This window comes from Andrena cerasifolii, chromosome 5 (genome assembly GCF_050908995.1).
Source record: "Andrena cerasifolii isolate SP2316 chromosome 5, iyAndCera1_principal, whole genome shotgun sequence".
Taxonomy (NCBI): Eukaryota; Metazoa; Arthropoda; class Insecta; order Hymenoptera; family Andrenidae; genus Andrena; species Andrena cerasifolii.
In genome coordinates, this window is record NC_135122.1 from 18,431,200 (window position 1) to 18,457,736 (window position 26,537).

The 26,537-nt window shown below is 41.8% G+C and overlaps 1 protein-coding gene across 6 annotated transcripts in view; it reads right to left on the reverse strand.

The window, feature by feature from the left end:
- The window catches only part of LOC143368939 (dystrophin, isoforms A/C/F/G/H), a 338,640-nt gene that overhangs the window by 311,841 nt on the left and 262 nt on the right, over nt 1–26,537 (reverse strand). For 3 of the 6 annotated variants that reach the window (XM_076812180.1, XM_076812182.1, XM_076812181.1), the window contains exons 1-27: nt 26,300–26,449; nt 17,053–17,114; nt 16,832–16,924; nt 16,398–16,475; nt 16,224–16,316; nt 16,022–16,111; nt 15,759–15,957; nt 15,535–15,683; nt 15,060–15,455; nt 12,409–14,967; nt 12,179–12,331; nt 11,610–11,771; nt 11,048–11,350; nt 10,827–10,970; nt 10,571–10,741; nt 10,303–10,485; nt 10,122–10,238; nt 9,900–10,019; nt 7,588–9,045; nt 7,138–7,362; nt 6,543–7,058; nt 5,820–6,457; nt 5,333–5,480; nt 4,783–4,896; nt 4,521–4,697; nt 4,340–4,447; nt 3,730–3,853 (exon numbers count right to left, since the gene is read on the reverse strand). In XM_076812180.1, coding sequence (XP_076668295.1) covers nt 3,730–3,853; nt 4,340–4,447; nt 4,521–4,697; nt 4,783–4,896; nt 5,333–5,480; nt 5,820–6,457; nt 6,543–7,058; nt 7,138–7,362; nt 7,588–9,045; nt 9,900–10,019; nt 10,122–10,238; nt 10,303–10,485; nt 10,571–10,741; nt 10,827–10,970; nt 11,048–11,350; nt 11,610–11,771; nt 12,179–12,331; nt 12,409–14,967; nt 15,060–15,455; nt 15,535–15,683; nt 15,759–15,957; nt 16,022–16,111; nt 16,224–16,316; nt 16,398–16,475; nt 16,832–16,924; nt 17,053–17,114; nt 26,300–26,390 — 8,671 coding nt within the window. In that variant the 5' untranslated portion in view covers nt 26,391–26,449. Of the gene's footprint in view, nt 1–3,729; nt 3,854–4,339; nt 4,448–4,520; nt 4,698–4,782; nt 4,897–5,332; nt 5,481–5,819; nt 6,458–6,542; nt 7,059–7,137; nt 7,363–7,587; nt 9,046–9,899; nt 10,020–10,121; nt 10,239–10,302; nt 10,486–10,570; nt 10,742–10,826; nt 10,971–11,047; nt 11,351–11,609; nt 11,772–12,178; nt 12,332–12,408; nt 14,968–15,059; nt 15,456–15,534; nt 15,684–15,758; nt 15,958–16,021; nt 16,112–16,223; nt 16,317–16,397; nt 16,476–16,831; nt 16,925–17,052; nt 17,115–26,299; nt 26,450–26,537 lie in introns of those variants that run through there. The other 3 variants (XM_076812178.1, XM_076812183.1, XM_076812184.1) reach the window with 3 other exon arrangements.

Below are 26,537 nucleotides of genomic sequence, written 5' to 3' on the forward strand. Positions count from 1 at the left end.
ATTTCGTCGAAGAGCAGAGTCGGGTGAATCCGGGGAACGAAATGGAAGCGGATATAAGAGGAATGCGAAAGCCCTCTAGACCAGCGTGGCCCAATCGGTTGACGTCGAAAGAATCCATGCACTTCATCTCGTCCTAGACATGAAATTGTATTCCTATGTTCGATCGAATCATCCTCTCTTTGGGAATGCGAAATACCTTTGTGCTTGGGACTCGGATAAAGCGCAGAGTGCATGTAAAATGTGAGTGCCTTTACGAAGATGAGGAAAGACAAGGTGGATATCGGTTCACGGGAATACTGGTCGCATTACTATGATACAGAGAAACGTAGAAGCGAGTCAGAGGTTTAAATTCATATTCGGGGTAAGTCTCGGAACGAGAATTTAAATAACAACCCCGACGTCGCCCTTTAACGCGAAATCTCATTCTGGGTAATGCGCGGTCACCGCCAAGTTACATATTTCACCGTCCAACACACATACACACCCCGAAAAACCATTATTTCCTTCGTCCGTCCACCCCTCGTCATTCGCTCTTTACAACCCTCCGGTATCCACTGTTGTACACCGCTGTTCCATATTACGCACCACCCACGCGTGTATTCTACGAGCATCCATGCGTGGCAGTAACGTATGGCGCGACGAAAACCACCCCCTCGATCGCCACTGGAAGCTTCTTCGTAGTACGATAAAATTTCACGGCTAAGCTGACTCTTATTAGATCCCAGAGAACTGCCGCTTCGTCTTATTTTCTTGCGTTCTGATATCGTGAGTTTCTAGAAAGGACACTATCATTCGGTGTTGAATAACGCCAGTAAACGGGCGGAAACGCGGCTGAGTGCAGCGGCCCTGATCCGCGAGACACGAAATTCGGGGCAAGATAAATACGCGCGCTCCTCCAAGGGTGGCTCCGTTCGATAGATGGGGTAGGGGGTGAGAAATAATGGAGGGTCAGCTGCGCGGGGCGTATATGTCATTACCAGTCGCGGCATAAAAAGCTGTCTCTCGTACAACACCGTGGTGCAATTAGCACAGCGTCATACAGTGCAATCCCTGTGTCAGCGTGACGGAACAACATCCGATATTTCCACGTGCGCGACGTGCGCGAAAATTTTATCCGTTTTTTATTGTAGCTCACCGACGGGAGGCACGGCGTATCGCAAACACGATCCTCCACCAAACTCCAAGCGTCGAATGAAAAAATAAAAAAAGGCAGAGAAATGTGGCGCGAAAAAATATGCACCGTGCCGTGATTTCGAACCCGATTCAAACTTCACGCCACAACAATATTTTTCGTAACGAGACCGGTACGCCAGGATGAGGAACTGGGCACAGAAACGCCCAAGCATCCACCTGCTGATGATGAATTTTAGAAACGCATTCTGTTGCGGCGGAGTTTTATGCTTTTATACCCTCTCTATCTCTCCTCTCCCTTTTTTCCTGTCCTTTTGCTATTCTTCTTTTTTTCAAAAAATCCATGTTGCTAGGCTAGGCACAAAACGTGACCACAGGAACATGAAAGCCTTAATGAGCTCTCTCGCTAACGAGGAACGAGTTTGTTCAGGTGAACATCGTTCCGTCCTCGACGCGTGCTAGACTCGTTGAAAGCGGCTTTTCTCGGATCGGAGTAATTCAGCGTTAACGTGATCACGGCTCACAATATAGTCCGCTAATCGTGTCAGCTTGAATCAATCTCCAATCCACTTTCCACCGAGCGGCGACGAAATATTATGTCGCGCGAAAGCTGCGGGCCAAACGTTCTGCTAATCAGCTTTATTTCGCCACGTGTCGAGCGTTTATTAGCTCGCAGTCAATTATAAGTTACCGCGCTGATTAAGGAACATTTGAATATTCAGTGATTATATAGCGGGGCTGTCTCTGAATTTGAGTAGCCTGCGTCGACGGAGGATCGTCGGCAATGGAAAATACAAGATTGCCCCATGTATTGCGTATCAGTTAATGTAAGTACTGTGTAGGGAACAAAGATTACATCTTGCTGATCAAAGCATGTTTAGTTGCAACGGAGAATTAATGTACGATTATGACTCGGCAGATACATGGGAAATATCGCTACCCTACGCGCTCCTTTGGGAGGGAGACATATAAAGCAGCCAACCTAGATTTTTTCTCTGATCGATTATTTGAGCGAGAGGAACAACTCGCCTCCTCTGCCCCGTCTATATAAATTTCTCAAGTCCACACTGGGAATAAACGCTTTTCCACCAAGACACTATACCTATCTGATTGATTCTAACAATCGTGTACTCTTGCTTCAATGTACCTATTATGGGACGACGAGAACAAATTGCAAAACGCAACGAGATAAGACCGTGCTGGAAGGTGCATCAAAGCGTGAGTTTAACCCGTTTGTAGCCTGCCAAAGTTTCGTCAAACGGGATATGATTCTAACAGAGGTACGAGACAATGGAGGAAGGAAGCGTCGAGGACAGGGGTGGCAGAAGAACGGCGAGGCTACGAAGCTCGTGCTATCTTCGGTCTGGCGGTGTTCTACCACGACTACATTAGACGGCTTATCCGCTCATTATGCGGCCCGACGATCGCGCTTATACTACAAACCTACGACCTTTCCGTTAAGCTCTACCCCGCTTCGGGATCAACAAACCCACCGTCGCCCTTCCTTCCTCAACCTCTTGCGATTAACCCGACGCGATCCTGAATTATGCACCTCACCGCGAAAATTTAATTCACCGTATTAATGCTTCTACACCCAACCCAGCTGTAATTGTAATTTCTTTAATAATCGAAAGTGCGATCATCACGGTCCTACCAAACCTTCGTCACCTAAGAAAGCCTATACTTTTAGAATCGATCCGATCCATGCTATCGTTTACCAATCATCCTGCGCGAAATTTTTAATAATTTCCTTAACCTCCGGGCATTTTTTAATTCAACGTACGCTTCTTTAAGTATATTCGTTTGGAAATGAAAACAGAAGTGTGTGTAGATGACTCGACGAAATTCATCGCCATCGGCGATTCTGAATGCACGAATCGAGCCGAGGATAAAAGTAGAAGAAAAGGGAGCAGTGCTCGATGAAAAGACTGCACTTAACGTGGCGGATATATATCGTTCCACGGGATGGAGTGGAAGTGATATGTGGCCACGCTCACCAAACCGACTAAATCTACTATTTCTTGTTCGGTCGCCAAGCTTTCCTCGGAAATCCCCCGACAATTCCAGGGACGCGCATTTAGCGAAGAGTTCGAATTGCTTTCGCCTGTAGCCAATTCGTAAGGGAGAGAGCCAATCCTATTACCGATACTTTTCCTGCAATTGCTGAATATTCTTCACAGAAATCTATCGCATTAAATAATTCTTTTTGTCTGACAAACGTCTGCTCACAAAAACCTACAAAATAAATTGCTCTGGTCGAATATAGTCGAAGCAAAACATCGTCGATCAATTCACAGAAATTAATTTTATGCCAATTTTCTCCATGTAAACGGAACGAGTGCAGGCTTTCAGAGTTTAAATAGCTTCGAATTGCCCGCGCTTGTTCGTTATTCATAGATAACCGCGGCACCTGGCGGCGCACGCCAGCACTGCCAAGTTACTTTCAAATTTACATATCCCGCGCGAGAACCCAATCGCACAAGGCAATTTAAACCGAACGTTACAGTCGATTAAAATGATCCCGGGCATCGAGATCAATGAATATTTCTTACTTAACCATTGAAAAGCCTGTATTCATTAAAAGATCTCAGAACTCACCGATACCGTGAGCCGTTGACGGCGCAGCCACCACCGCCACTGTAGGTTTGGTCGCATAACTCTGCGATTCAGCTCCGCTGGTCTTCACAAACTGCCAATCTTCCCTCAGTTTCTTCAGCTTTTCCTATCGTGCACAAATTCCAGATGGAAACACAAAATTACTCGCAGAACTTTGAAAAAATCACGGGAGCGATACACTTCGCCCGCCCGCCCGCACACGCGGTAAGTAAGGTAAGTTCGGGAAACTGATCGACAGAGTTCCGATGGATTCGGCTGCACTGATGGAGAGGGAAACACCTACACCTAATGTGTGCGTGACTGCGTACCGCCGCTCCTGTAGGTGTTTCCCCCCTCCATCGGTGCACCCGAATCCCTCCGGACTCTGCTGATCGAGCAGGGCGCCACCTACCGAAAATACTATTCCCCTACCGGAAAAGTGGAAGAATTGCGTTTCGCCATGTTGTTACTAGATAATGGCGAGATATACAAATATTCGAAAATTCAGTTTTATGTAGGGACGTAATTAAAGCGAATAATGAATAATTATTTAGAGTTTATACTGAACGGAATATATTTATACAAAATTAATAGCTTATATTGGTGTACTTACATGTAATTCCACAGAAATGGGTTGCTTCGCAGACTCGCACTCTTTCTCCAAATTGGTGTAGTTCTCCAATACATCCTTCACTTCCATTTCGCGATCCTCGACTTTCATCTGTTATAATAATCTTATAATAATCAATTTTTCATCATTTTTTGTTGCAATACGAGGATATTTTCACACTTGCCATAACATTGTTGATAACTTCGATCCGTTCTTGGTGAGGTAATTCTCGAGATATACTTATTCTCGTTCGCGTTTCCATGACCCATACCATAACAACATCCAAAGTACAAATATATTTCTTAAGAGATGCAAGTTTATTTTCAACGTATTCGCGATGATTGGAGAGACTCGAATTAGCCTAGAAAATTAAATTTAATAATATACTTAAGTTTAGATCCTTTATCTCTGTTAATTGTAGACGAATTTAAAGTAAAAAATAGTACCTTATCCATATCCGCGAGTAGTTTATTACATTCTGCTTCCCCTGCAGGTACACCATTTTGATTTACCAAATTCTGCAATGCCCTTTTACGGGAGAAAAGTTCTTCCTGCCTCGCCTGAAGAATATTATTTCATATTGAAGTGATTATAAAGTCTACTGCGTGCATAGGAATCATTGGATTACGTTTAACAGTAAAATAAGCAAAAAGTAAGAGTTCAATGCTATTTATGTCTTGGCACAGTTTCGTTTGTGCAGTCATGACATGGGAAGATATTATTAGGTTCGGTTTCACTTTATTTAATAACACAATACCGTGCACTGGCCCGGGAAAATTATATTTTTAATAGCAACTTTAATAAAGTGTTATAAAACTTGCTTTAATTAAAGATACAATACGATATCACGAACAAAGTTTACGATAAATGTTCTTGGAAATGCATCGAGTGAATATTGTGATTGTTGGCGATAACTGGGCATTTAAAAGTTCGTATGACATTATCTATAATTTCTGGACATCAAGCATTAAGTATTTTCCAAATATTTCGACTTACCTTGATCAGTGATAATCTTATCGATAAGGAAGTTTCATCTGATGGATTGGCTGCTGATACTAATAAGGAAGTGATTTGCTCCAAAATATTATAAGCACTTTCTAAGATTCTGCCTTCGTTATTCACTTTCCTTTCCATAGCAAAGTTCCTTAAAAAAAATACACATGGTCGTTAAACACAGTGTGAAGAAAAATGTTAATATTAATATTACTGATAACTTAAATGAATTCGGCTTAAATTTTAATCACATTCAACGCCAAATATTAGACTTAATATGTTTTAAAAAGTGAATACATTATTGTTTATTAGATCAGAGGTTATTCTGCGTTGATGACTACAGTAGCAGAGGCAAATCACAACTGAAATAGCTCAATAGGAGAATGAGCTGTATTTCAGATGTAACGCGTCCATCAAAATCTTTCCGCTATTATTCTCGGTATTAGATTAAAAAATTGCAGAGCTATAATTAACTCAAACTGGTACGTACTTTTCTTTCCGTATATTTAAATCGGCTATGATACTTTGCCAACGGCGCTTTATGGTTTCAATGGTTTCTTTTAGCTCCATCATGTCTTCGGATTTAGAGCGAGTTAAAATATTAGCGCTCGAACCGTTAATGTTATTCATAGTTCTTTGCATTCTAGAAATCTCCTGCTCCAATTCAAATATTTTCGTCTTCGATGCTTTAGAATGACCAGTAGAGCTCAATTTTCTTAACGACTCCTCTGTTTTATCTAGCCAATCGGAAAACGATCGACACGTATTGCAAAGTTCTTTCCACTTTTCGTAAGACTTATTCCAACGATTGTGCCTTTCTATGTAACTCTGATTAACATTTATCCATTCCTCTCGCAACTTGTCGCCCAAACGTCTGATCTGCTCAGCTTGTTCTCTTCTTAACTGCGAAGCAACGCTTTCAAAGACAGAGTTAATTTCCTCAATGCTCGGTTTAAGAATATTTAAAGCGTTGCTGATCTTTTTCAAGCATTCCTCTTGGTTTGGAAACATCTCGTAATCGTCACCGTTTAAAGGCATCGAATTCAAAGATCTTGTCACAGTCACGACAGCTTCTCTAATCTTATTCACTCTCGTAGTAAATTCTTGCAAGTCAACTCCTCCCACGTCCTAAAAAGCACAGAATTAAAATGTGAAATCTTTAACGATTTAATGATACTAGAAAATATTAAGTACATCATATACTCGCACATACCACTTCAACTTTCTTGTCAGTTACGTGCTTATCCTTATCCTTGCTGCCACTGTATCTTTTAAACTGTGAACTGACTTCTTGCCACCTGCTGTTAATACTATAACGCACAGTTTCTGAATACCCAACGTTCAATCTCTTTAATTCTATAACCAGGTCATTCAATTTGTGGATTTGTTCCTGTTTAGTGTCAAATTCGGCTGTAAACGATTCTAACTGCCCTTCATAGTTATTGACTTGTTCAAGCTTTAATGGCACATCTCTAAACCAATCTTCGAACTCTGCTATTATGCTATTATATTGCCGCAGTGCTTCTTCGCCCCGTTGTGCTTGTATCCGTCTCGTTTCAATCTCTGACATAACTTGGTGCCATTTACTTCTTAGCTTATCCTGATGCTCATTTTTTATCTTTTCAGCCCTGAGAGGATCAGATGTATGCACTGTCATGACTAGACCATCGCCTTTACTTATCAAAGCTGCTGCATCTGGTGCAAGAGTACTAACTTCTCCTTTTAGTACCTAATACGTACAATACATTATTTGTAAAACCAAAATTATTATCCGATATACATAGGTAAGAAATTATAGTTACACAAACCTCCAGACGCTTCGTAGGATCCTTTTCATTGGTAATGCCACTGATGCTCATTAACATAACATCCATTCTATGTAACATTAGCTGAGCGGACTGCTCGAATTCTAAAATGCTTTTTTCCAAACCTGTCCTGGACAAACCCATTGAAGCTTTGAAAACTCTCTTCTCACCTGAGACTTTCACATCTGCCTTATGCTGCAATTCCTGCGATAACTTCTCAGCCTGTATCTATACACAACAAAATTATGAAACAATCTGATTGAAAGTATTGAACTGGTTTATGTATACGTGAAATCTTCCCCTATCATTATGTATCCAGAGAACTTTGGAATGATAACTGTTACTGTTACTGTTACTGTTACAGTCACTGCTGCAGATGCATTATTAACAATAGATATATAATTATAGACACGGCGGAACTTACAGCGGCAAGATAACTGCTCTTAAAATTACCTTGCCCAAGAGGTGCTCAACATGTTCTCCTAAATTTGAGTCTTCCCCTTCTGAGCTGGAACTTCCAACATCAATTTCTGTGTCATCGGAGAAAATTAAAATATCGTCGGTCTCTTTGTCGCTTCCGTAAAAGCTTTCGCAATCTTCTAACGTATCGTCTTTTGACATACTTCTCGCACGTTTAAATAACGAGGATTTTGTATTCTTTTCAAAGCCCAGACTTTCAGTCTGAATACTTTGTGTCTTAGAAAATTCTGTATTCTTTTCAGCTGTTAATTCTTTGTCGTTAGCATGCTCTTTTCTTCTTCTTATTTGACTGATTGGTGATGAGAGAGGGATATCTTTCTTAGCACTTTCTGTATTTGATTTCGAAGCTGTATCAGTTTCTTCCAGTATGAGGTATTCAGCGACACTATCTTTATCTTTCATCGGCGAAGCTCCAGTCTTTTCAGGTCTATTTATTTTACCAGATAAATCTGTATTCGTTGGAATAGGTGTATATATCTGCGTTACATTATCGTCTAGCTTTATTGACTTGCCGTTGGAAGTCTGAGTATTTGATTGTACAGTCTCAGTATCTAAGTTAAGAGTAAGTTTCTTAATATTTCTCGTCGAATACGGATCTACTGATTTGTGTTTCTTTAAAATAGGAATAAGCTCTCGCTTCTTATTAATGATTTCACTCTCACTACCAACCGCGCTACAAACTTTCCCCCTAACTTCTTTATCCTCTGTATCAGTGTCTACTGATTCCGGCTCCGTCTCTATATCCTCGATAATCTCTACTCTCTCAACAACTTGTGGCATTAATCCTACACTGACATTCGCACTTGGCAATATAACATGATCCTCGGGAGATGCAACTGACTTTATAATCTCCATTTCTTTCACCTCTACGATACAGAAAGGATTCGTCTGCGCGTTATACGCGTATGACTTCGATTCTGTAGTTATCAACGTATTGGAAGAAACTTGAGAAAATAAGCTGCTATTTTTCGACAAAAAGAATTCTTCGTCGGTCGTGTATACATCTGTGTCGGGGGATGAAGAGGGTAAATCGTCGTCAATATGGATAACCTGTGGCTGAGATGTTTGAACAACGTCGGGTATGGAACTCATGTCTAGCTTCCGTCTAACGGTTTTACTAACGTCTACGATTTTAGTCTTTACTTTTTCAGACTTTAAAGAAGATTTCCGGCTACGGTGGACAATATCAACTGGCGAAGTTTCGGGTGTATTCACGACATTACATTGATTATCGTCGAATGCAGGATTAAGATATCCAATGCCATATATTTCCTCATTCTCATCTATCAATTTATTCTCTTTCTTAACTAGCTGCGCCGAAGTTTGATCCGATTGTTTAGACGATTTAATGCGTCCATAATTGTCTCTCCCCTTACTCTCTCCCGCTTTACTTTTTATTAACAAATTGTCTGTGATCTTGTGAATCCATTCCTGTGAAAATACGTTAGGTAACAGAACATTCATGGACAGGCAACAGTTAATTGAAAGAGCATGTTAATAGTATGACAATATCAAGCATGGCCAAATGAAAGTGACAATGCATTTCATTGTGCAAACGAAGCTTTCTCTTTGCGTGTATCCATCACCAATACATAGACTTGGAGCACATTTTATTAAATCCTGATTCCTTCTCTTTGCGAATCATATTCAGACCTCTCTATGAAATTCTATACAAGGGGAGAGACAATGTCACGAATAATTGATCGATTACAGATTTTTCCATCCACCAAAGTTGATATCTGTTTTTCTCTAACAATCACGGTATTATTTACACAACTAGAGACACCTCTTGGGCAGAAACAAACTGTGTCACAAAATTCACTAATGTTCGTCAATATAACTTACATATAATCAACAGAGGAGAGTTAACTATATACATAATAATAATAATAATAATAATAATAATAACAATAACAATAATAATAATAAAGCTTATATAATTAAGTAGTTAAGTGTAATACTTTCTAATGTAATTTAATATTATTACTTGTTACGAGAAACTTTAAATACTTAGGTAAAAAATATATATATATGTTACAACAGTCACAATTCTCAATGGGATCGAAACATTTGTTTTTATCCCATATTATTATACTGCTTCGATGTATAACAATAGTAAGAAATTATGAAGTATACGTGTAATAGATTATTCTTTGAAGAGATATACGTAATGGTACTATAAGGCACAAGCATTACATATACCAATTGTTAAGATAAGGAACAAGCAAAAAAAGCCATGAGGAGATAAGCAATGAATGATGAACTTAATTAACAAATCCACATACTTGTATTCTGTTGGATATTTCTTCCCACTTGTCGCAGACTTCTGCCACTTTCGGGTAATAAGTATAACGTTGCAACTGATTTACTTTAGGTTTCGTTTCTATCATTTCACTTTGAACAGCCTAGGAATAAACGTAAAACATTTTTATTTTTATTTTAAACAATTCCTCCGAGCTGAATTCGCGACGAAACTAAGCCACAGATATATTTAACGAATCAATCACCTTGCATTGCTCAAAATGATTTTCCGTCAGCTGATCGACTGCAACGGCGTCCAGTTTATTTAATTTTTCTTCAACTTGTAAAAGCCATGCATTGATTTCATCGACGTTGGGCTCTTCCTGAAAGTATGAACGTTCGACCTCGCTAACTATTACAATTATTTCACGCGTGTTGAATAGTTACCTCCGGGGCACTGCACAGCCTTAATCTTCTCTCGGTATTTGCCAATCTAGTGACAACATCTAACAGCCTTTCTTTAAGCTGCTCCAAATACATAGGATCACAGAGCTTGGAAAAGTCTTCTTGAGATTTTAATAGCTTATCCTTCACAACGTTCAGCCTTGGGATTACTTCTGTCAATGTCTCCTATTTAAACGATTATGGTGTCAATTTCTAAACAGTTACAAAATCTTAATTCGAACGCTGACTTAATTAATGCTTGTATACGTACTCGTACGTATATCGCGTTGACCGGTAGGTCAGGCATATTCTTCTGTGTATCTAATTCTTTGTTAATACTATCTATAGACATATTGATGTAGGACATGTTTTTGTACATATCACGCGACAGGTCCAACGCCGATTCCAAGCATGACTTCGATTCAGTTATATGTAATCCCAGCTGCAATACACAAATGAGTACTTAATTCCACTATGCTTAGCTAACGGTAATTAATTGACCATGCACATTGGCATATGTATACAACCTTATTGTACAATTCTTTCAGCATATCTATTCGCCTTGAAAATTTCTCTGGTTCTAGAACACATTTATCTTCCACCAATTTCCTCCCAGTCACAATAATATTTTCTATCTCACTTTTAATCTCGCTCAATGTTTGGTAAAAGCGCTGGAAAGTATCATGGCCCACGGTTTCATTACAGTTCTATATAAAACAGAAGACTTAAATAATAAATAATAAATTACCAAGCAGTGTTTTAGTTGCCCTTCGATGGCTTCTGGATCTTCCGACGACAATTCTAACAAACAAGTTGCTTCTTCTATTCCCCTGAGCTCTCGCAAAGCCCTGGATAACCGTGGCTCTAAATTCGTTGGACACCGAAAGCGCTGAAATTTCTTTTGAACTTCGGAAAACTTTTGCTCTATAAGAGACAGCTGTTCTTGCAGTCTGAGCGCAGCTTCTTGCTTCCCAGAGGCTTTGTACGTGTCAATTTGCAATGCCATTTCTTGAAGCGTTAATCGCTGATGCTCCATTTCTTCCATTAATTTCTGAATTACAAACGTGTACAATTAATTCGGGTACTCCGACATATTCGTTGATTAATTCGGGTTGTATGTACAAATAACATTCTTCCCGCCATGCTTTATCGTAACAATGCTTTACATATGATACTCATTAATTTGAAGCATAGAATAAATTTAAGACACATATTAATTTTCACTTTTCACGTACTCATTTACATACAAATTACTGCAATTTCATTTTCGAAGTTTTTGATAAGGGCTAAGAAAAATTTGACTAACAGACCTGATAATCATGAGGCAAATCATCAGCAGTAAGATCGCAGTCAAGGCGTGCAGTTAGTACAGAATCTATTTGCGTTAAGGAGTGTTGAAGAGCAAGAATGCGTCCTTCTGATTGCTGTGCTTGCTTCACTGATCCTTCCAGCAGCTTGGCGCGCTGCCCTGCCTACTCAAAATATAATTCTAATTTTCTGTATAATTTTATTAATGTTATTCTGTTATGTACAGTATTATGCGAAGGCTCCCGAAAAGCAAATTATTCAATTCAAACTAATCTGAGAAAGTCTGCACAATGAAAAAAAAAAAAGAAGATGGGCATATTTTCGTTGTAAAGTATTATAGATTAGTAAAAGCTATTCTGGGTAAATGCAAGGGATGACACACGATAAATGATATAAAATGATCATTAAATAGGTAAAAATAGCGAATTCCACAAAGAGAAATTTTTCCATGCAATTAACGCTGAATTGTTTTATGTTATAGACAAATTTTTAGGGGGAACAATCAATGTCTGAAGCCTCTCGAATCTACCTATGCATATTGTCACATTGATGCATTAATGGGTATATATACCTGATTATTTAAAGTCTCCCAACGATTCGTCAAGCTTTCTACGTCTGCTTGAATGGACTGTGTCATGATATTGCTTTCAAACAGCTGTCTACCAATTTCTTGTATTTTTTCAAGCCTTAATTCTGGGTGATTACGCATGTAATTCTCCAAATCCTTTTTCAAAGTACAACATCATTAGTTTTTCAAAGAAATTTCAAATCGTTTGCTACTCTTACAGAGTTCATACTTACATCAAGCTCTTCAGATATTTCTTCAGCATCCGCAGCAGTTTCCGTTGATCTTTTCAGCCTTTTATCTAATTTGTCCAACCAATCGCTTTCTTGGGCAACCAGAGCACGAAATTCGCCATACTCGTGACTAGCATTTTGTAAATGTCTATATCGTTCATAAATACGGTCTGTAACGTCAGTCCAGCGGGCGTTTAAAAATGTAAAACGTCTACCAAGCTCCTGTACTGAAGATCCCTCCGAACTCAACAGTTTATCATTGCCCATTTCATTAAGATTCCTAAATTCTTCTACTCGTTTATCAATCTTCTCTTTTAATATTTGATGTCGGCCACGAACTTGAAACAGTTCCACCGAAGATGTTACTTTCGTCTCAGCTGGTATATCTTTCTCTAGAGCTGACAGCCACTTTGTAAAATCTTCTATTCCATTTATTATCTCATCGTTCTTCTTTAACGTATCCTCGTACTTATCGTTCAAGCCTTTAGCACCGTCTACAATGGCGTTCCATTTATGTGATACTATTTCTAATTTACTGTTCAATACGTTTGCAAATTTCGGTTCAGAATTTTCGAGTAATCTATTCGTGGATGTTTGAAGTGTTTCTATGTTTGGTTTTGTTTGATTTATATCTTCGCAAAGGGATTGAATCTGCTTCAACTTATGTTCCATAACTTCAACGTCGTTTGTCGTACTATCTTTCGATAGCTCCTCTAAATACTCGTTTGATTTTTCAAGCCAACATTCCAGCTGGGAGAGTTCGTTATTAAATGTTTTCAAAGATTGTATATCTTTCAATAAGTTTTGTTGGCGCTCTTCTAATATTATAGGAATGTCGCTCCACTTTGTATTAAGATCTTGTAGCTCGTCCTTAAGTCTTTGCCCCTGAGAGTCCCCACCAGTTTTCATTATCAATTCGTGACCAACGCTGTTTACGTAATTAAAGATTTCCTGATGCTCCTTCAGAGAATCTTGCAGATCGTTGAACTTCTTCAATTGCTCCGCCATCGTCTTGTCATCTGACATCACTATATGTTCCGACAGTAACATACTTTCCACGTTATTTATAAAGGAGGTGAGATTAATAACTGCATCTGTATATTTCTTTGGTGGCGTTTTATCAATAGCTTCGTTTAATTCGGCTAATCTTTCGGACAACATCTTATATAATGTTTCCCAACTACGGACAAACGTTTCTATATCTATGTTTATGTTACCGCTCTCATTAACAACAGTTTGATTTTCCGATAACTCTTTGGCTTTCTCTATCAACTTTTTCGTGCGCTCATCGTGAGATTTCATTGATTTCATTTTCACCCTAAGCGGCTCAACTTGGTTGTTTCCTTTATTTAAATCGAACCACTTGGAATAACTGTCCAGCATTAAATTCAAACTAGCCAATTCCGTTCGAAACTTTTTCACTTCCTCCAGATATTCTATGCGACTTTTTATTTCCTCCAGCCGATTATTAATTGCCAACCAACAATTCTGTACATCTTTAAGCTTCGACTCTTCCGCTTCCACAGATTCATTTGCATTCTTTAATTCCCCGAGAAGCTGTTTTCCCAATTGCAAAACTGCATTATAATCATCTTTGTGCGACTCTATATCAACTATGGTATCATTATATACTACTTTCTTTTCTTCAACGCTCAGTTCGTCAAATACCCCTTCGGATCGTCCAATCTCTAAATCCACATAGTCCAGCCACTTATAAAGATTATGCAGAGCGGAATCAAATTCGTGTCTGATCGTACTATCCACGCGACGTTTCTTGGAATCGCTATGCGGCGTAGACGTGGCGGTAATTTCTTCCTTGTAAGCGATACTCGTTACCGTTTCAGACATCCATTCGTTGCCCGTGATCACCGTTGTTTCCCTCTCAGATTTCAGGTCAAATTCAAATCCAGAACTAGTTATCCTCTGACTCTGCACTTCCATTATTTGTCCGACGGCTTCCCATCGATCTTGCAAGTTCTCAATCTTTTCCAGTACATTAACACATTCCGGCGAAGTACTCTGCCCCTCTAGCTCTTGAACCGATTCCTGTACAGTCATTAACTTCTTCTGATTCGCGTCCATTTCCATTTTCAGAACCTGTAGCTTCCTGATTCTGTCCAACACTTCGCCAATCTCCGACGCCGGATTCGCTTCCATTTGCTTCAGCGTGATTTCAGTTTCGTTTAACCACGACATCAATCTCTTGTAGTCGTCGTTAATATTTTGCCAAAGGGAGGACAAGGACTGCAAGCGTTGCCTCCTCTCCCCTTTCCATTGACAAATATGAGTCCACCGTTCCCCGAGAGCGGACAATTGGTCTTCCATTTGAGCGTACACCGCTTCCGAATTTTCCTCGTCCACGACAACTACCATATTCCTCATACCATCGACAACTCCTTGCTGCGCCTCGATATCTTGCTCCAATTCGCTTAATTGTTTCAGTTGCTCATCCAAAGCAGATGGACTCAATTCGACGGCTGCCATTAGCGATATCCTATCTTCTGTTCTCGTCAACCATTGCCGCAGCGCGTCCAACTGGCCTTGCTGCATCTGCATAAGAACCTGCAGTTGTCGGAAAGGAATTACTAACAGCGATAAAGACTAAAAGAAAATACAATACAAATCCAGCACACGTTAACAGGTACCGAACGTACCTCGTGAATTTTCGTCTGCCTCTCCATGGCCCGCATTCGAAGTCCTTCCCATCGAGAATTTAATAACGACATCTGAACACGAACTTCGTGCTCTTCGTCTTTATGTAAGCCGCCTTCCGCTAATAATCTCGCACCTTCCTCCAATACAGCACCGACTCCGTCCTGATGTCCGGATAACTCCATTAAAAACGTTTCGTGCTCGTGAAATTGTTGCTTCAACAGATCTAAGCTAGAGCCAGGGTCTGGGGCATGATTTAATTTATCTTCCGCCTCCAGCAGCCAGGTGAGCACTTCCTCCAGAGCGACTTGGTAACCACCGAGCTCCACCGACACGTTTGTTGCTAGGCTCATCGGTCGCGAGGTAGGAGTTCCGAAATTCGTGAAGGACAATGTATTCTGCGAACAAATAGATACACATTTACGGTACACGATACAGAAACGGCAATTATAAAGGATGCAAGATGATTTTATGTACCTCAGCTCCCGGTGTTGTGACCGGACTACCATCGCTCGCCACCGAAAGATCTATCTCGCCTACGTCATCGCCGGAATGAGGTAGCGATTGAAAGAGACACATAACGTACATCATTATCGACTTTTTATCTGGCACTGACGTGTTCACATCTGTAACAGGGTATATTACTTATACATATGAAGTTCAGACTGCTAATAAGCAACGCGCATAGTAGTTTAATTTACCTTCCGGATCTAGCAGCCGCTCGATGCTCAGTTGTTCCTGAGCTATGCGGAACGCATGATCTAGCCTGGCGTTCGGATGCTTCCTCGCTATATTATTGAAATCGAATAAATGAGGCTTCCATCTGTGAAGAATCGCGTTAAAGGCTAAACCGTCCGACCAAGATGTCGTAAAGTTTTTTATATCAACTCCGGGGTAATTCTGAAAGGAAGGATGTACGATAAATTCATTCCATTGCTAAGAAGAAGAGACTTGGAAGTTATACCTGCGAATTCTGGCGGCACCACGCTAAAAGGGTCTTCTCCAAATTCGTCTGTTGCAATTCCGTCATTAGGTCCTTGAGATGGTAATGTACCTGGGCAAATATAGAAATCAGTCTCCAAGTAAATATCCATGGGGAATATATCATATCCACTGTTTGCTAATAAATTCTATCCACAAGGAAACCAGCCCGTCGTAAAACTGACCTGCCAATGTAGAATGATACTCCACACCAATCCAAGTGTTAGCTTAGGATTACCGTCAACGATATCGTTGCTACTAATATTTACAAGTTTCACCTAAAACGACACAACAGAGAATCAGCTTATACGGTCGCTAACAGTTTCTTTCTTCTAAAAACGTAGTAGCCAGCGACTCACGTTATTCTGCTCGAGAATTTGCAAAGCTTTGTTAACATTGTTCAGATGATGGACTCTCATTCGACCGCGTTCTCGTTTCTGCAAATTAACAGCGGTAGGTATAACTCGTGAAAGTTCGATGCTGTATTCCTAAATAAGTTGGCACGATTGTAAGTCGTTGGAACCATTGCAGAAAAAAAAACAGAAGTCGAAGTGAATCTTCAGGATGAGTAAACGCAGGAATGAAACGAGGCAAGTACGCGAAACAAGACATACTTTTCGCTTGGAATGCTCTTACGCCTACCGTGCAGAGATAATCGCCACTCTTATGCAAATATTCACAATACTCGATACGCGCACCTGCTTGGAATTCTATTAGCAGAGCTTACAAAGATAGATAGGACGACTATCGCGATACTTCATCGCAATTATTGATTTCTAGTCAGGGTACTTACGTAAAGCTTCGACGTGAGAACTTCCAAAAGGGACAGTAACCGATTGCCGTCCCTTAAATCGACGAACAAGTCGGAAATCGGCTCGTGATGATTCTGGGGAAAAGATATTCGATGATGCATGTATTCACACGGAAATTATTGAAAAAGCCTGCTGGCTTTAATCGATTTACATGTCTGAATTGTGAACTGGTTTAGATTTTAGAAAGCAAGGGACACCCTACCTTAAGTAACTGCGAATTTATCCATTTTGCAAACGTTTTCTTTTGCACGTCTTCTCGTTCATCTACAACACACGCGTATGCTTGGATTTAATCAACCGTAACGTGCTAACTATTGGGAACTTTGCAATGTTTTCTGTTAAATTTTTAATTGACGATTCTTAGAGGGATCCGAACAAAAAGTTTGGCAAACACTGAAAAGAATTTCTACTGAAAATTCTTAAAGAAATCAAAGGGGACCCTACACTGACTTCTACCTTCTAACTTCTAAAGGTCTGGGTTAAATATCTCGTTTCCACAGCAATAGCGACGGGTCCATTGACATTTCGTCACCACCGCGAAATTATTGTCGACGTGGCAACGACGGCTCGTCATCTGTGGCATTTGACACTCATTGACCTCGCTAGATGCACCAGTAAACTCTCGAAATTTAGGTCGGTCAACAGAAAGTTGTAAGCACGGCGCTTAAGTACCTATGACGGTGATCGAGCGAAAAGGATTCTCATTTCCACTAATTTCCACCAAATCATTTCACTTTTTCCAACGCGTCCATCGTTGCCCTCGCTCCCATTCCTTTATCTACCGAATGCTCCAAATTGTTCCAAGATGAAACATCCAGCGACCGTCGGCCGCGCCGACTTCGTTTATAACGGCGTCGCATTAATCACTGGCTATCGGATCCCCTTCGAGCCGCGGTCCGGCGAGTCATTCATTTTTCATCGCGCGTTTCGACGAAACGTCGAAACCGAAAGAAACGCGACAAGTACGCGGACGTCGCTACCAGAGCCGAATGAATGAACGGCCGTGATTACCGTACGAGGGGGCGAAGGGGCTACGGAGGATCGTGGATGGCGATCACGTCGACGAGGTAAAATATGCTGTAAAGATACGCGTGCAAGAGCGTGCGTCTTTCCTGGACGGTCATCGGCCGTCGTGGAGGCTTTCCTTGCGAAACCGTGCCGCTTCCGAATATGGTGCATCGAGTTCTTTTAACCGGCGACGCGATCACCTCACCACTTGTCGTCTCTCCAGAGAGAGAGGATACTAATAGGATCCTTGTGGAGATATTGAAGATTACAGGTAGCTAGGAAAGTCCCTACTCGGTAAGCTTATAATCCAAAGTGTATAATCTTTATTGTGAACACTGATTGACTTCAGAAGGAATATATGCCTGCCACCTCTGAGATCGTCCCTTGTTTGATAAAGATAAGCAGAAAAGAGTTGGAGATTACAGCCCGCAGTTAGATTGCCTCGGGGCGCGTGTTTATACATGCACATCTGTCGGCTGATTCTCGATGCAACTAACGTAAGCAACGGTGGTTCCCGGGCACGAAGTAAACGAGAAAACTCTGCACTTCAGCCTACTTTTCCCGGAAACTTTACGCGTAGATCAGGGGTAGCTAATTAGAGGTAGGTACCAATAGCGTGCAGACGGAACCGATACAAACCGCGGAAGGGGGCGGAAAGTTACGGGGCTACTTTTCATTCTCCCCGGTGAATAATCCGAGCTCGCGAGTGTTCCAGCCCCGATACTCTCGCCCGAATGCCTTTGGAGCAGCCACCAATTTCCCCACCCAACCCTCGCCGATTGCGATTGCGAGGGTTGAACGAACCGCAACTTCACGGGACACGTAATGCTGTTAACGCCTCGATAATACATCGTCGGGGAAACAGTGCCCAGCCATCTGAAACCACCGCTAAACTTAGCTAAACGCGCGCTAACACGCGGCCTCTTCCTCTTCGCTATACACACATTCATTAGAGCAAATCAACGAAACAAACATTCCTCGCGGCGAGACGCCTTCTCCTGTCGTTCTTCACAGACGATCGCTTATCCACAGACTTATGGCAAGAAACATTCGACTCTTTAACACGTGGGTAAAAACTAAGTAAGAGATTCTACTACCCTAAGTTCTAACCGTCCGCGGGGTGAGTGTCGACACCGATTTGGTGTTTACGCCATCAGCGATTACGCCATCGATAGCGCGCTAGGTTTGCAGTATCGCTGTCGCGGCGCGATCTCGAGTGTCGGTTACCTCAAGGACGCGGAATTTTTCGCGAATCGGCCTCCGCTCGCCGGAGAAATGCTCTCCATCCATGTATCTCTGCGCTTACGCTCCCGTCCCCTTCGGAATTACGCGCGTCGAGCTGGTAATTCCACGTCGATCTAGCTCTTACTCAATTCCTCGGGAACGCGCCTCGCTTCCCCCCTGTCCCGCCCCGAAACTGCTCGACGTCGCCTCTTCATTACAGAGATGCAGATGTTGAGAAAATGAGGAGCAACGGAACGTCCGAAAGACACGGCAGACGCCATTCTACGCGTCGATTAACGATAAATTACCACAATTTCGTCGTAAACGCCCGTGCCGTGTGATCGCAACAGAGAAATTAGTCTATAAATACATCCTCGACTCGAACCTCTCTGTAACAGTTATTAGCGCCAGTCGCCAATCTTACGTTCGAATATTCGCTAACTCGAGATTCTGCTTAACCCTCGCCGAGTTCCTAAATAGTACGCCTCGCTTTCAGGTGATAAGAACATGGGAATCTGATTTAAAAACTAATCCCCCAGGTAGGTATATATGAAATTGCAGGACAAAATGCATCCTACATACAGCGAATTTTCAGCAGAAACCGACCTCTCCGCCCTTTGTATTTAATTTCAAATAATTATTTTAAAATATCATTATTTAACGGCGAGTGAAAACTTTGCGCGTATTTGTTGAATAACAGAAGCCTTTTGTTTTATTGTTTAAATTTAAAAAACAGCGTAAACGCGTTTATTGATTTTAATTTTCTGCGAAACGATACCTTACGCGAAATTTTCCAGTTGAGGTGACAATTAGTTTCTGAGATATGGGAGGTCAAAGAAGTGAAAATTCGTTAACGCGTCAGTTCGATAATTTAAACAATTATTTCCAGGGGTTTTGCTGACTGCTAACAACGAATTTCAACTTAGATTTTCAAAATTCACAACGGCCGATTCATCATGGCGGGCGATATATTAAAAAAAACACCCACTAAACAGACATTTATATTTCATGATTTCTATTTTTTTTTTTTTTTCGTGAATTTTGAAAATCTAAGTTGAAATTCGTTGTTAGCGGGCAGCAAAACCCCTGGGAATAATTGTTTAAATCATCGGACTGACATAGAAGTTCGTACATCGAAGCGTTAACGAATTTTCACTTCTTTGACCTTCCGAAAATTTATTGCGATTGATGTCTCATCATAAAGTATCATTTGGCACAAAATTCAGTTGCAAAATCGTGGGACCAAAAAGAAGCTAAAAATGGTCTGATTTTAGGGTGACTTTTTGCCGCTTTGGGCAGTTGTACTAATAAAAGTGACAGGGGTTCCGAGGGCTATTTAACCGCGCGGAAAATGCAAGACGTTGCCATTTGGGGCAATACGACTCTCACGTTTGTCGGATCGCAACGCACTTTGCGCTGCTTCCCTGTCCCGAGATCGTTGGAAATAGCTGGCACAAAGGGTGCAAAGGCTTTCAGCCACTTTTCGACTAGCCGCGTGGCCGGCGTGCACGCCTTTTCATTCATTGGCGCCAGGCGGAACGCATATAGAGCACCGTGTACGCTTCACAAGCCGCCGCGCCCCGAATGGCTGCCAGTGTACCGAACAAACGTTTAAACGAGACGACAATGCGGACTACCAACTGCGCCTCCTCCGTTGGGCGCGTGTACACAGTGGAACGCGTGTCGTTGGCCCTAAACGCATCGCGCGAAGTTCATGGGTCAAACGAGCTGATGGGGCCGCATAACGTTAGACTGTTAGACCAACGCGGCCTACTATTCAACGGGCACCGTCCGCGACCCCGCAGTGGTGGGAAAATTCAATAGCCACGAGGGAGATTACTCGTAACTCGAACTCGTCTTTCTAGGCGAGCAGAAACACGTGACCGCTGACTATCGCGCAGTGTATCCATGCGTGGCGTCGCAAGTGTAATAAGATGATCCAACTCTTTGTCATCTGCATGGAACGTTTACAAAATCCTAATAACTATTGAGACAGACGGTAGGTATTCGAATACCAGATCGATTGCATGGATTATGCCAAGTTAATCCGGTCTGAAATTACCGATCTGTTGGTAATCCTACTAATTCATTATGTCCTACGGTGAACACGAAACCGTAATTAATCGCACGCGAATGTTTACTTAAACAATGTGGATTCGAAAGATGCGTCGTTAGATTGATTGGGTACACTGGTGCTAATGTGCGCACGTGAAAAGATTGCATTAATTCAGAAGAATAAACAGAATCTCCCCGATTTTCATACATTCGACGTAAAGTTAATGCGTGTTCGTTGTATTAAAAGGTGCAAGAAGTTTCCGTCTACTTTACAAGTGACCAAGTAAATTCATCTCCAGTGAGAAACAAAGAGTCCATTATTTTGCAAAACGGTACATGTAACTCGGTTTGAAGAATGTGTCTACGCTTTTGGAGTCTAAAGTGCAATAAAGGAGAACCCATTTTGTACTTTTATTTGTAGAGCTTGAAATTAATAAGGAAAGACAGTTGCACAGCTGATAAGATGATTCACGCTATATACCTTGAGTTCTGCACAATAGCCCGAAGAAGGAGGTGAAAAACTACAACGCTAATTGCCATAACAATTACGTGATTGTTACTTGTTAACGAGACAATTAACGCAATATCCCTCGCGTGTATTATTTAACAAACGAGATCTCCGAGATCTTCTTTATGAAAAATGTGTAGCATTAGTTTTGCGTAGTAACTGGAGCTATCATCGGTCGCCACACGTAGAATTAAGATCAAATCAAAGGGAATTATCAACTAATATTAAACGATATACAGGATGGTCCAATAAAAATGAGATTTATCTAGAAAGAAACTTTCACTCCAACATTCCACGTGATACTACATTTCAACCGTGCAACAGTTGTTAAAGAAATTCTTCCCTAGTCTTCGCAGCTTAGAAAGTATTAATCTTTCTGTCGATATCGCTCGAATACAGTTTTCCCGCCAATTTTTTCGCGAGCTATGAATTGCCATACAGGGTTTGATAAGAAATTACTCGATGCAAATTGCAGAATATTTAAACACCTAGCGGATGTCTCCTACAATTCTGAGTTTAGAAAATTAAATTCCATCGTGTTTGAAATCAGATTACGAATATTCGTGATACGTTTTCCTTGCGTATTTATACCTGCGTTCAATTCACACGTTCATAAAATAAGAGGAAATTGCGTTAAATTCGCCCGTAGAATTCCATTAGATCGTTTCTCGCCAATGATACGTTCAGTGAACCTTCCGCACTTCGCGCGCCTTCTAATCTAAATGACGCCACTTACGCAGCCTAGTTATCATTCCTGACGTGCACGTGTACCATACCTCTTTCTTGACGTATACACGCGTTTCGCGTATATGATGAATAAATATTTCGACGATTAGATAAGGCATGCCTTAGAACGCAACAGATAGCCCCATTCCCTACTGATGGTGAAAGTAGAAAAGTCTACAGGTGGGTAATAAAGTAATCTAGTTTACATTGAATATCACCACATTTCTCAGCATTTGCGCACCGGCGCATATACAATTCAATACCGAAGCATCGTGATTCCACAAGCAAGAGACAAAAAAGAAGGCTGAAAATCACATGGACTTGACGTAAGAATTTATATTTATACATTACCGCCGCAAAATCAATCTTAAAAAAGCGATGCATTCAATTCCGATCGTCCCACAATTCGATTTACATAGCTTAAACGATGGCTTACGTCAACTTAAACCTTTCGATGCTAAGATCCCACCGGTCAGCACACTTGGTATGCGGAAGTCGTTCGCTACACATTATAAACCATGTTCGCTGAACGCCTGTAAGGCGTTCACCGCACGCGATCCATCCACATACATACAAGCGCCATAACTGAAACGGTTACAATGACACATAACGGGTGTCGGAATATTATTCGAATTTTAAACTACAGGATTACCTATAACAACCTAATTGTAAGGTCCTTTACCTTCGAAAGCTACGTTCTACCAAACTACCAAATGAAGGCAAGCAAGTACAAATACCGGCATCACTACGGCCAAACGGAACCAACTGGAATGGACATGTCAAGGGACGAGACACGAGTGATCGTCGAATCGACATGTCACCGGGAGCGACGCGAGGAACCATTGCAGGAGTAAAAGCGACAATGATCGGTAGATTGGGCGCGTATTAACGAGTCACGGTTGCAGGCTGACGTACCAATGTAAACGACTTCCATCTTGAGACGTTGGAGACGCAGCCACCGGATCGGCGACGTAACGATATATCCAAGGGCACGTTCAGAGGAAAGAGCACGATATCACATCGATCACGGTAGCCACGCCGAACAGCGGGCCGTCACAAGTCACACTCGTGAGGGAGACGCGACGGATTGCCGCTATGTAACGAGGCAAACCGAACTGAACCGAACCGATCTCGAGGACGAGGTTAGGATCGCGCGCGCGCGCACGGATGCACAACGCGCGACACGACGCTGCCGTGTGTACGCGACACTTGTTGATTCGACACTGTCAAGAGGGGAGACCACTGTGCCCGTGTGCTCGCAAACACGTCGTCACTTGCCACACATGGATTTTTTAACTTTCTCTCTCTTTTTCTCGCTCACCCCTTGTCTGTCCCTCCTCCCCTTTCGGCCGCGTTCCCATCGACGATGGCGTTTCTTTCGGGCCCTCGGCACGAGCTTCTTCGTCGCGATCCAAGCACGGATGACGTGAGGCGCGATTATCGTTCCCCCGGCCGCGGCGAGGATAAACGTCGGGAGGCCGTTAGAGGGACAGAGATAGAGGAGCGTATCGGGACGATAATAATGTACTAGAAGGACGCTGAAGACGCGTAATTCGCGGGGCAAGAATAGAAAATGGAAAAGAGAGAATGAAAAAACGTTCCGACTTTCGTGCGAACGTCGACGGGCCGCGGCACGATCTGAACACCGGTCGACTCGCGAGCAAACTGGCAACCTCGGAGCTTGGAGAGTAAGGCCCAACTTCCCCCACCACGTCCCGCCCTCTAGCGATCGACACTTGGAGCGTCCATCTCCTTTCCTCTTTTACCTTCTATCACTCTCTCCTTTACTTTCCCTCCCTTTTCCTACGCTACGTATCATAAGAGTCGATTCAATCGATCGATGTCCACGTAGGAAAACAATAGGAGGATTATCGAAATTCATATTTTTCAATCGAATGTTATTGCCCTGTAAGAGACCATTGATCGGTCGTATACCAGCTGTGATGTTACGTCTATCGAATTTTATCGGATTTCGTAATCGTATGTTTTTCTATTGTTCGTGGAGAATTTGTCGGGGGCAATGAACTGCTTTTTTATAATACGTGGAGGAGTGGTGGCTCGCTTTCTATGAAATTCAGAGGTGCAACTTCGAGGTTCTGGGGCACACAAAAATTATAACGTACAGGAGCATCGGAGCAGGCCCTCGGGCCCCTCCCTTGCGGACCGTGAGGCCCAATGTATCGCAGGTAAACAGGATCTCAGGAATGGAAAGAAGTAGTCTCTCGAGCGGGACAAGTAGGAAGAGGTATACGTCCTCGCGATACGAATTTTACACGCCTACATCGTTGCTACATAATTATTGTGGCGAGGCAAATTTTGCACAGAGACATTACTGAAACAAGATAAAAACGTGGCACCGAAAATAGGTATAATAATAAAGCGTAAATGTTTTGAATATTGTTTAGGCAACTGTAAGAAATAAGATGCCGTAACGAGATAAACGCGATTCTCAGAAACGAGTCTACATCTTTGGATCAGGGACCTCCCACGGCGTCGCGTCTCCGATTCTTCGGTTAATCGCGTCAATTCTAAACGAAAATATACATTATCGTTGCACCTATCTAAATGGCGCACCCCGATTAATTGTATCGGCGCTTAATCAATTAGGTATATCCGGAAAAAAAACAACGATCCTGCGCAGTTTAAACGTCTAATGTACTTACAAATATCATCATCCATACTTCTTTCCATTCAAATCCCCATTTGCAATCGGCGAGTGCTTTGAACAATTAGGTATATTCTACTGTTGTCGCGTGCACAATTCGTCGCACTTAATCTGTTGAAAATATTCGTAGATTGCACTGATTGCACTGTGTACAAGAAATCGCAATTAAGAAACTCAAATCAATTATAAGCTCAGATCCGAAAGGACCATTAACGAGCAAATTCCCACTGGAGACGAAATAAAAGTAACGACTCACGAGACAATAATACTTTATCCACATTTTTGTTCATGAGGGACTGGAAGAAACAACGAGTATCTTTAAACCTTGAATGCCTTTTCAGAAGCGAAATTGAGGAGGCCAATTTAATTCTCGTTGAAAAGGAACAACCTCGTCCGATGCAGTCTGTCGCGGCACTGTGAGGTGTTGGGAAGCTCGCCTCGTGGGCGATCTTCTTTCCAGAAGTCAGCGCCGACGCATCAAATATCAAATTTGCTCGTACGCCGAAATTACGTAGAAGAGAGTTTCTAATTCTAACGACTACCCCTTCGTGGGTGTGCAACGTACGACCTTCGAGCGAGAAGCAAGCATAATCACGATCAATCTTTTCATCCTCTATAAACCATCAGTTGCACGTCCACGCGCATACGTTACTCATCTATCAGAAAGTACATTTGAAACTTCGATGTGGAACAGAAATTAGTTGCTCCGTTACTACAGTAATTTGAGCAGTGCGTGCAACGTATCATTTCTTACTTCCTCCGCGACGAGTATGACAACAAACTTTTTCCCGCCTATGAGAAAAATCTATTACCCAGCAGTTTGAGGGGCGGGATAATGAGTTCGTTGTCACGCAGGGCAAGTGCGATTGGAAATAGACGCTTTTTTGGCGTAAACAGGAAGGCACTTATGAATTTCCTTAAAAAAGATTGAAAATAACACGATAAGAATTATCAGGTCCCAATTTTTTGTCAATCCGACGTCCACTCGGGAATGTATCTATTTGTAGATAAAATATATGTAGTTTCACAAGCACTTCTGAGGAGGCTCTTCGGCTAACTACTTTGAAATTTCGGTGAAAAGCCTCTGAACGTGCTGTGATATCGACAGATTTTTCTGTAGATATTATTATCTGCTTGCTACAAGACAAGGTAGAACGTGGTGCGAAACGTGATCACGTTAATCACATCTATTTATAATTACGTAAATGACATGTGGCGTTCCACATCTATAATTTTAATACATTCTCAAATTAATAAGCTCACCTTTGATGCAGCAGATCTGCTCTTCGACTCTGTCGCCCCGCCATGGATCTCCCTCGGTTTGAATAATCCAGCGAATTTTCCTCGGTTGCATCTGAAAGAAATCAGCGGGCTGGCCGTCACTTGTTTGATCCTCGAGGAACGATTTGCCTCGAAACGCTGAAGTGTTGAACTGCACGAGATTACTAGTTTACTGCTAGATTTAAAGCCGATGTATCGGTATCGGTATGTGATTATTTTT